This window comes from Macrobrachium rosenbergii, chromosome 46 (genome assembly GCF_040412425.1).
Source record: "Macrobrachium rosenbergii isolate ZJJX-2024 chromosome 46, ASM4041242v1, whole genome shotgun sequence".
Lineage (NCBI taxonomy): Eukaryota > Metazoa > Arthropoda > Malacostraca > Decapoda > Palaemonidae > Macrobrachium > Macrobrachium rosenbergii.
Genome location: NC_089786.1, coordinates 22,858,313 through 22,870,373, shown reverse-complemented (window position 1 = coordinate 22,870,373; position 12,061 = coordinate 22,858,313). Strand labels below are relative to the sequence as shown.

Genomic DNA, 12,061 nt, shown 5'->3' with positions numbered 1-12,061 from the left:
CTAGTATGTTTATGCAATGTGATTTAGTAACTTATCCGTCCACCTCTGGTTGTGAGTAATACTGTTTGGAATATTTTCGTAATGAAAGCTCCTCCTCTTTCCTTTAGTAATAGTGTATGAATACGGTATATCTCTGGTTTCAAAAAGAGAGAGAGAGAGAGAGAGAGAGAGAGAGAGAGAGAGAGAGAGAGAGAGAGAGATACCTATTTTCATTACAATTTATCTATCAGAGGTCAATAATTTACCTTTTGAAAGTGATTTAAATTTAGTATTTTCTTTTTCTCTCTACTTACTTTCATCAGTCTGCTCTCTCTCTCTCTCTCTCTCTCTCTCTCTCTCTCTCTCTCTCTCTCTGCTGTGATGCTAAAATACTCCTTTGTTTTAATTATTATTATTAATCCTATCGAACTCTCAGGCAATCTTATTATTAAACTCACCAAACATTAAGAAAGAAGTAAAAAGCTTCTAAATCACCCAAAGAAAGAAAGAAAGAGTTCCCTCATGTCTCTCAAAGGATTAAAGAATAAAAAAGAGGAAGAAACTCGTCAGTACAGAATAGGTCAGTCCATATTGTGGGAGAAAATAACGGCTTAGGTCAAGAGTCTCTCTGGCATGACTCTATTGTTTCTTTAGAAACCAGATACAATGAAATAAGGTCCTTCTTACGGATGAGAGTCAGTCGTTTCAGGGCCATTTCTGAGTGAACGTCATTGATTCAGGTATTGATTTTATAAGGTAGAGTACGGTATTGTTTATTTAAACAAATACGAACACACACATGCATACTCAGACACACACACAAGGGCATACACACAAGTATATATATATATATATATATATATATATATATATATATATATATATATATATATATATATATATATATATATATATATTGGTGTGTGTCTTTCTTGTCACTCAGTTCATGCATTAATACCTCTCTCTCTCTCTCTCTCTCTCTCTCTCTCTACCCCTCTTCTCTCTCTCTGTTCATTCCTACCCCTATTTCCCTCTGTTCCTTATATTCGCCATAAATCGTTTTCATCAAACAAAGTCTGACGTTGTTCTGAGATACTGGTAATGGACGCCATCCAATTTGCATCCCGAAATCATCATCCTGCTCATTTGGTCCTGGCAGATGAGTGGAGATGAAATGATCAATTTATCTGGAAGACTGAATGATCGGTAGCTGAGTAGTATACTGTTTTTTTCTGTTTATGTATATTCGACGGACACATGTTGCTAATGTACATTTTATTTCCTTCACACCTAAGCAGTCAGTTGAGTTGCAGCCGGGGATGTGGGCCTAGACGCCTCATCCTAGATTAATCTCTTTCTCTCTGTTTATATATATATATATATATATATATATATATATATATATATATATATATATATATATATATATATATATATATATGTACTGTACTATGTGTGTGTGTATTATTCAGTAGTAAGCCTTCTCCTCTGATAAGGGATGGTTCCAAAGAGAAATTTGACGAAAGTCACTGTTATATTCATAGTGTAACACCTGAATCAGGGAGGAAACCACATTATTGGCTAGTCCATATAACTAATATTCTTCCTCTTCACCAAATATCGTTCTCTATTTCCACCACATGGCCAATCCACCTCAACAGATGCCAAATTTCTGACCATTTCCTTAGTTCATTACATTCCTCACCCTTACATTACTTCTCTTTCCATATGTAGCGCATAGAACAGTTCACCTCAGCAGCTTTTGCATTCCATATTTCATTCATATTGAACATCCACACTTCACTTTTTCTCTCTCTCAGAGAGAGAGAGAGAGAGAGAGAGAGAGAGAGAGAGAGAGAGAGAGAGAGAGAGAGAGAGAGAGAGAACTGTGCATGATGCCCTGTTCCGTGATATATTCAGCGATATTTCACGGATGTTACCAGATGTCCTCAACTTTGTATGCGGTTGCTGTTGCCTGCAGAACTTTATTGTTGCTATATCATCTTTCTTTTGGTCGGGAAATGATATGCGATAATGATTATCGGTTAGTGCGTTTAGATAGACTTTCCTATTTTATATATATATTATATGTGCGTGTGAATGTGTATTTATTTGTGTGCAAACGTAAATTAGGGCAACAGGAAAGCTTTAAGGATAATGTAAACCTGGATGATGGAACAGTGAAAGTTAAAAATGGGTGGTGGAAGAATGGAAGCGATTAATGCGCACAGATATTTGGTTGCAAACACAAGTGACGATGATGGAACGAGAAGAGGCGACTCACAGAACAGGCAAAGCAAGAAGGCAGAAGGTTCTGCTTGCGAAAGAGAGGGAGCTGACTTCGAGTGTTTATGGAAGTCCAGTGGAAATTCATTATACGATACTTGAGCCAACACTCCTTTATGAAAGAGAAGAAGGGACCTTGAACGTAATGAAAGAATAAAAGTTTGAGATAAACTTTTTCGTTGTGTGCATGAAATGAATATAAAAGTAAGAAATGCCTGCTACTTTGTGGTAAATTATTCGAAGAGTCTTGAGTCAGCTAGACAATGATTTAATAGAAAAAGTTTATAATTGGAAGTTATCAGGATGGATATGAAGAGGAGAGGAAGATTTTGAAAGCCCTGGATTGATATGTTGGAAAGAATATTGGAGAGGAAGGCCTTCATATTCTGGAATCGTGAGAACACGCGCAGGATAGAGGTGAACAGCAGTGTGTAAAGGCATTTCGACGAGCTACTGATGAGCTCTCTGTTTGAGTATATGTGGCAGCCATTGTTGTGGAAGGTTACTGAACATGGGGCTCATACACGACTCAGCAGTAAAAGTGTTGTTGCTGCAGCAGTGACTTTTGAGTTGTTTTTACTTTTGAGCTTCCACCGTCAGGACATATGGCTTAATGCTTATATATATATATATATATATATATATATATATATATATATATATATATATATATATATATATATATAGAGAGAGAGAGAGAGAGAGAGAGAGAGAGAGAGAGAGAGAGAGAGAGAGAGAGAGAGAGGGATGGCTGTGCGTTTTTAGGTGCATTATGTACCCCACTATGCAAACTAAGTCACCCTAAAAAATTTTGCCTGAAAACAAAGCAGGAAGTTTTTAAACGAATTGCGAGAGGAAAATGTCCACTTCATTTCGTTTTCACTTTCAGGCATCCATTTTCAAATATGTTCGTATTAAAAAGAATGGATTCACATTATCCTGATCATTTCTTAACGAGAATTGACATGATGCCAATTAAGATTTCATTCGTCAAAGTCATATTCTTTCTCCGACAGTACCTGGCTCGAGGATGAGCGTGCGTATGAATATTTCCACTTTTGGAAGAAAGCGTCAAATATTTGCACATTCACGAGTGGAAATGGGATGAAAGATTAGTACGAAGAAAAGCAATTAGCGGTGGGCAAATGAAGTGGAGAATTTTAGTCGGTTAATAACAAATTTACGTATAATTTTAGGATTTTCTCCCTACAAACACAAGAATATATTGTTTATATTTGCACAAGGGAATGGAACACAGTCACATACGTACAGAGACAAGCAGGAAGGGAACACAAGCACATTTATTTAATACAGGCAGGGCATACAGCACAACCTCAATTGTACGTGTGCTTGTAGGTGTGGGATACAGATACAATTGCACATGAATACAGACCTGAAATACAAGAGTAAAATTATTGTACACATAAGAATGGAACACATGAACAAATCTACATATTCGCACAGAGAAGTAACAAAAGTAACACTTACACAAGTTCACATTACCGCGCAGGGATGGAACAAAAGCACATTTGTAGAAAAATGCAAGGACGGAACACAACGACAAATAGACGTAATATACACACAAACGAAATGCGAGGACTGCTGTACATACTATTAATATAAGCTCCATAAGAAACTGTGCAAAGATTTGCACGTCAGGCGGCAAGGAATTTGTTAAGGATGGTAAGTCTGGGTTATGGGGTTAAGGGGTAAACTACTTCGCAGCCAATCTCCCGGGAAATGGAAAATGAATCTTCTTCGAAATGAGTTCGGTGAGGACCTTATCTAATCGACCTGGCTTCCATGACCCCTGGTATCAGTTAATGTCGCTTGTCATCTTGATTAGAGAGCTCCATGCGCCTCTTTTTTATTAGTTTCTGTAAAAGACAACTACGGTGCCGGCTTTGTCTGTCCGTCCGACTTTTTCTGTCTGCACTTTTTCTGTCCGCCCTCAGATCTTAAAACCCCGAGGCTATAGGGCTGCAAATTGGTATGTAGAACATCCACCCTTCAATCATCAAACATAGCAAATTGCAGCTCTGTAGCCTCAGTAGTTTTTAATTTTATTTAAGGTTAAAGTTAGCCATAATCGTGCGTCTGGCAACTATAAAGGACAGGCCACCATCGGACCGTTGTTAAAGTTTCATGGGCCGCGGTTTATACAGCATTACACCGAGATCACCGAGAGATAGATCTGTTTTTGGTGGCCTTGATTATACGCTGTACAGAAAACTTGATTTTGCTGAAGAAACTTCGGCGCATTTTTTACTTACTTTTCTTGATAAGTATATACTCCAGAAACAGCGTGATGCTTCCAGTTGCATACTTGGGTTGATACTTCTTTTGTGCCAGAATTATAAACCAGTACCTAGACAAAATAGTTTCTCTGGAATATAATTATCATACCAAAGTAATGAGTAAATATGAACTTCAAGATGATAGAGAAATTGTATAAAACATAGCTTTCACTTTCCATCGAAGCACAAATACATAAGTACCTACACTTGTGTGTGTGTGTGTGTATGTGTGTGTGTATATGCATGTATGTGAAGATATTTGCATAAGGATTTAGTTGTAGTATTCGGCAAATCTTTCTCCTCCAACCTGGTTGTGACCTTTGCTGTCTACTGTCATGTGCCTGATTTACTGCTCATGTCAAGAGAAGCACAATAGGATGTAACAGAACTTGCCAGAGCGTTCCCGCTTGCTCGAGAATCGAGCCTGCATCTGCAACTTATAAGGTGAGACTTGTACTTACCTCTGGACTATTTTCGTTTACGTGTGAAATAAAATGTCGTGGTGTCCCATTGTTAGACAGTTGAAATGAGTTGTACTTTCGTACATGAAATAACCTATTTAAAAATTCAAAAAGATCATATTTGGTTTTTACAAATAAGATTATACAAAAGACGTTAAGTGTTCTAGGTCACAGAAGCTGAACGGGAGGTTTTCCAGACCCAATTTAAACTTTTGTGTCACGCTGTTTTGGGAACCTTCTATCATGGCATGCACTTTTGCAGGAATTCTTAGCAGTGGTGCCAGTTGTAGTAACTGCAGTAGTAATCGTCATGCTAGTTTTTTAATAAGACTTGCATTGATTTCATTATGGAACTGTAATTGATTCGCGTTTCTCTCTATTTTGGTTAGTAGTAGTACTAGTATGATTGTTACCCGTTGTCACAGCTAGCCAGTTCAAGGCAAGGCGGTTCATGAATATGAAGACAATTGCTGAAGCAATTATCTTGAGTAGTGGTGGTGCAAGGGATATTCTCAAAACTCACCTGTCGTACTGTTTTATCCTCCGTTGGCAGTGATCCTGTCCCAGGACCTCCTTGCCCGTTGGCAGTGATCTCAGCGGTTTCCCTGAGGGTGAAGAAAATCGAAAATGGGAAAATAAGTTATATAAGCTCAAGAGTTTCATGTAAAATCAAGTAAATATCGCTTTAATCCTTTTTAGACATTCTTCTATTTTAAAAGTACTAAGATATACATTTGCTTCTTGGTATATAAACATAGTCATTTATTTACATACCGCTTCTGTTCGTCCATCTGCCACATGGCTAGTTTATCATACATTTACGGCCTCTTTCAAAGTTTTCTGCCTTACAAGAGCCCATTATATTATATGCCCCTGCTTAATTTGTACTTGTATGTCTCCCTTCTATAAACACACCTACCATTTAGTGCGTGTACAACGCATGCATATCCATACCTGTATAATTAAATACGTAGTTGTTCCATGAATACATACACCTGCTTGTCATATTTATCTTTGTTTTTCTTTGATTGTACCTGGCTCTTTTGTGAACAGTCCTGCCTTTGTAAAGCTTTATCCTGTACTTAGATAACTTCAGTCAGCCCGAATCCTTTTGATGTCTCTCTTTAAACCCTTACATCCTCCTCCTTAGTGATAATTTTATTCCAGGACTTTTTATATTTAGTCTTTTGCTACACATATCTGCTCCTTCACGTTTGCGTGTGCACTCTCATACTTCAGCTGCCTTATTATATTTGTATTTGCAGTGTCCTCCTTTATATACAAAATATATTCTTAATACACACATCCAAAACATGTTCTTCGCTTAGTACCTTCCCACTAACAACCTATTTCCAAATTAAATTTGCCTTTGTGAGCAACTAGTTTCTCTTCTACATAAATAATCATGTACCTTTCTTTTCATACTTACCCGTTCCTTTTTACATAAAAAGACTTCCCATATATTAATAGTCTCCTTTGTGTAAATACATAATAATCATCTGTTCAGAAATTTCTCACACCAGACAAACATCTTCCAGCACACGTGCTCCTCTGCTCCTTTATATTGACATTTGCTTTTGCCCTTACAGAACAGTATCTACTTCCTTTAAATACCCACACTTCATATATATATATATATATATATATATATATATATATATATATATATATATATATATATATATATATATATATATATATATATGTGTGTGTGTGTGTGTGTGTGTGTGTGTGTGTGTGTGTGTATACTGCTTTTTACTTACATTTGGCCCTTGCCCGTGATGGTCCGCCGTTGCCCAACGACCTTGACGATGGCTATGCCGATGGAGGTGTAAGCCACCGCCATGACGCACACCGGCAGCACAAGAACGAGCACCATCATGTAGGTCTCGTAAGCGCGCCACGTCAGCGGCGCGTCGAAGTTGTTGACGCACCAGTAGGCTCGCACCCGCACTCCCACCTCCATGGGATCTGGTTTGAAATAGGAAGAGATTTGTACATGACGGGAAAAAATACCAATTTCTCTTTCTCTTTATGTCTTTGCATTTAAAGGAGTGTACCTGCTTCGTCTGACATAATGGCAGTGTCCAAGGAAGTAAATTTTGACTTTATTGGTATTTATAGAAAGAGATGAACCATAACAACATATAAGTTCTTTTAATGGAAGAATTAGATAAAAGTATACTGCCTCAAGAGCTTTCATGATTTTAATTTTTTATAACTCATGCATTTTATATTTTTATCATTTTTTAGCTTTGATGAAGAAAAGAATTTGATTTTAATTACATATTTATGGTGTTGATGACCTTGTTACAGTGATGCCATATAATTTAATGGTGAATAAATTAGTCCACTAAAAATAACTTGCGTTTGGTAGGCCGCTTTTTTTATCGTATTTAATATACCCTTGTAATAATTTACATCCAAAGGGAACCATATGTAATTGATATATGCTTCATATGGCTTGGATTCGAACTTGAGCCTTGGTTAAGAAACAACAATAATTAGTCGACTTCGACCTCTCGGCTGTTAAGAGATATAGGTTTGCTGTACATATTTCTGTCGAATTCAGGTTCTGTAGTCACAACTGATACCAGCTCATTTCTTCAACGATAGCTATTGACAGGTTCGTAACACTTATTAATTATATACTTTTTCTCTATACACACGTTATCTTTTTCATATTCACAAACGTTTTCATATTCACAAACATTAAGCGACGAATATTGTTTAATATCGAACATAATACACCTTTGGGATTAATTTACTTCCTAATGGAATTATAATTACATGTGCTTTTGTCCGGCTGGAATTCGAATACACAAGGCGACTGTTTCCTTATTTAGGTTCGAACGCTGGCCAGTGCAGAAGCAAGTTACTCCCAAGGTACAATGCATTTGTTATCAAACGATACCAGTGGATTAATATTATGTATATACACATACGACACACAGTGGATTTAACATACATATATATATATATATATATATATATATATATATATATATATATATATATATAATAATGTAAACATGTATGTATGTATGTGTAAACAAGATATCCATTAAAGCCCTTGCTTAAAACAGCAGCAGTTCAAGATTCACTAACAAACTTTAAAAAAGTTTCCTCTTAAAAGAAATTTTTGTTGTCCCAAGTTCTTGATTGGTTGTGAGACTTTGGGCAGAGATACTGGGCAATATTTAGTGGAGGCTTATTATCACAATAAAGAGTAATTTTGCTGCTTTTAATACAAAAGTTCAATACAGATTTAGGATAATTTCTTGGCCGTATTCCTGATTACATCCATTGCATTATCAATATACTCAGGGTTTCTCATGTCTAATGCTCTTAATTGCGTGGATGTGAAAAGTGATTTCTTTACTTCATTGTTTTGGTCAGAATATAAATGTGCATAGGCAGAAATTCTTGTAAGTTTTCTGTGCATATCATATTTAAACCACTCATTAATTCTGCTATGTATAGGCAATTTAAAAGGCCAGGATACCGTCATTTTCTGTTTCCATCGTGAATTTAAGGCCCAAATTCATTCAGTTTATCAAGTATTTACATTTTGCTTCCATATAATTTTGCCAACACACCCAAACCATATTACTCTGCGTGAAATGTTTTTTTTTTTTTTATTCTGGTTTCAAAATATTTCATGTGCAATTTACTTAAAAGCAGAATTTAGAGAGCAATAAACATTTTATCAGATCATCATTTGGCACTTTCGTGAATTACGATTTACATCTAAACTCTCAAGCCTAAAATCAGTATTAGTCTGTACGTTCATTTAATTTATTTACGAAGTCTACTTTGATCAGAAATGGTGCCAACAAATTGGTTGAGAATATCAGCAATGAATTTCACTGATTTTTTTTAACCTGCATCAAAAGAACTGTCAACTGGCCTAGTTGGAAATGTGCCTTGAGAGTTTTTATTACCCCATACAAAACGGCAAAGCCCTGAATATGTTGACCAACACACGGATGAAATGGAAACACCCAGATACTATATTAGACATTGCATTAAAAGCAGTAAAACAGACTTTTTTATGATGATAAAGACGAGAGAAACATGATACACAAAACATGGAACGTTAATATAAGATTTGAAAATAATGACGTAGAGAAAATGCACTTATAAACTCTTTCCCGACAATACTAAAGGATGTGTATATTAGATCCCATTCAAGTCATGTGATCATTTTTATATTGCTCAAATGGGAATATCATCGGAAGCGAGAAAAGAACAGTACAAAAATGCATAAGATATTTGCAGAAGAACTTGTTAATGAGGAAAATCATGCCATCTGCTGTGTTTGAGTACTTCGAAAGATAGTTTATTCTAATGTTGTTTAATAAAAATGACTGAACCCACTTTTATAAAAGAAACCTTTGTAAGAATCAGAATACATGAACCTGATCGATGTATTTCAATAGCAAAATATAAAACTATCGATTTTAAAAATGCAAATGCCTAGGCTCAATGGTAAAAGTGAGGAGCCACCTGCATCGAATAAGGTTCTCACTTTTTCCTGCCAAGCGCATTTTTTTTATCCGTCTGTATGTTAGCAAGGGTCTGCCACCTAACATATGTAATGCAAATTTCTGCCAATATGTGTGAGTGCTCCTGAAGTACTGTAAAAATGTCAAGGCAAAACCTATCAGCTTTATTTAATATTTAATTTTTCTGTTCCGTGTGGTACATCAGCATGTATACATCAAGTGCTCCTGCTTTCAATCAGATAATATATATATATTATATATATATATATATATATTATATATATATATATATATATATATATATATATATATATATATATATATATATATATATATATATATATATATATATCATATATACATAATATGGAGCACTTGATGTGTACATGCTATTGTACCAGAAAATTAAACATTAAACATTAAATAAAGCTGACAGGTTTCAATGATCTGACTTTTTTCTTACAGCACTTTAGAGCACAAACATTTTGGCAGAAATTTATTTATTACATATGTTAAGTCAGTGTAAAATAAGCCTATATATATATATATATAATAATATATATATATATGAATATATATATATATATATATACATACATAACACTGTCTCACACACAACATATTTATTTATATATATATAGATATATATATATATATATATATATATATAACTGTGTATATATATATTATATATATATATATATATATATATATATATATAGGATATATAATATATATATATATATATCCCCTTATATATATACTATACTGTACATACATATATATATATATTTATATATATGGGATATAATATATATATATATTTGCATATATAATGTGTCAACTAACAAAGTGATGCACATCACTTTCTGTACAGAATGTTAAATTCATTACTCACCTGTATGAGAAGATTTGGGGAAGCCAGGATAAAGGAAGCTATCCAGATGACAATTGTTGCTTTTGAAATGGCTTTGCTGATTGTGCAGACGTAAATGGCCTTCATTGGGTAAATAATGACATAGCACCTGTAGGCATAACACATGTATATATTATTGAAAAAGGCAGTGATCAAATTTAATTTTTGGTAAAGAGAATGATTGTCATTATAATTTTATGGTTCATAATGAACAATCATTCATACTGAACCAGATTGAAAGGCATTTCACTTTCTGAAGGGAAAATTAGAAAATACAGAAATTAGTAAATAAATGAACACAAGTAGCCAGATTTATAATTGATAATAATTTTAAGTAATGTAGGAAGCACTTCCACCAAGGATCCTTTTTTTTAATTCCTCAAATTGCAAAAGCCTTTAACTCAACAAAAGTGTCCTGTTTCAGCGAGAAGTGTATTAGAAAATTCTATTAAAAATGTTCAAGCAATAATATCCAAACACCTTACATTGCCTGCATATGAACTTGAATGAAGCTTCAGCAGAAACGAGAAGCTATTTGTGGCATTGAATTTGAAAGAAAAAATAAAGCTAATTCGTGTGCTTAATAACAGTCTCTGGTGACATATCCCCTGCTCCCGCACCAAAATGCCATCTTGATCATATTATTTTCCAGCGACCTATTTCCAGAAGTGGGTCTCTCGTTATTAGTCCTATATCACAGCAGCGACTTTGTAGCCTATCTTCCTAAGCTCACTCACGGGAGATGATTATCTATCGATTCGTCTTTGCCATCATTTAATTAATAGTAGAGCATCCAGTTGGATTGCAGATTGTCAATAACGCAGCATTGGCGGTATGTGATTCCGATTCAGAAATCACTGATTATTATATGATCTAAACTAAAATAGGTCCCGGCGGAGTACCTCCTGGATATCCTGATATAGTCCACCCACACTCTTTTACTCCATATTTGGAAACCGCAAATATTGCTTAGTCATGGTGTGAAACCGTTCTGTAATTAATGGAATGAAACCCCACTTTGTATTTAATTGAAATTACTGTACATATTTGCACTCTTTCTTATGGGACTTGCTAAAATACCACCAACGTGCTAAACAGGCCTCGATGAATAGAAGGCCTGTATATAAAAGAAACTATAATAAGAATGTATTGAAAGGAGGTAAATAAAAGAATATTGAAGAAAAGCTAACGGCGAGATAAAGGTGAGTAATGAAATAATGAAAGTATGGATAAGTGTACAGCCAAGGAGAGAAACTCTAACCACTGGACTTGCCATCCAGTTCCCTAACCTAGAGCGGGCTCTAAGCCCAAAGAAATCTAGAAAGGCGCCATCTCCAAGAACGCTTATCTAGAATAACCTAACCTTATAGCATGACATACTGATTTGTAGAGGCCCCAGTTCATAGGGTATTCTGGTTGTTTGCATTAACAATGCTATCTCCCATCCCGAAACGGATGAAGTTTTTCACACTTTCAAACATACATTGGGGCATGGCAGTGAACTTATACCCAACTTGGCATTGTAGAATTCGCCACCTTCTCTGTTATTTACGTTTTTATTTAATTTTTTTTTCTCAGGGTTGTGCAATCCATTACAACATTTGGGTTGGGCGT

The 12,061-nt window shown here is 35.1% G+C and overlaps 1 protein-coding gene across 1 annotated transcript in view; it reads right to left on the bottom strand.

Annotated features, from left to right (window-relative positions):
* LOC136830399 (G-protein coupled receptor 54-like) overlaps positions 1-11,851 on the bottom strand; it is a 43,751-nt gene extending 31,900 nt beyond the window's left edge. The window contains exons 1-4 of the mRNA XM_067089935.1: positions 11,811-11,851; positions 10,426-10,556; positions 6,787-6,994; positions 5,547-5,628 (exon numbers count right to left, since the gene is read on the bottom strand). Of these exons, the coding sequence (XP_066946036.1) occupies positions 5,547-5,628; positions 6,787-6,994; positions 10,426-10,556; positions 11,811-11,851 (462 nt within the window). The remainder of the gene's footprint in view (positions 1-5,546; positions 5,629-6,786; positions 6,995-10,425; positions 10,557-11,810) is intronic.
* Positions 11,852-12,061: the final 210 nt, after the last annotated feature.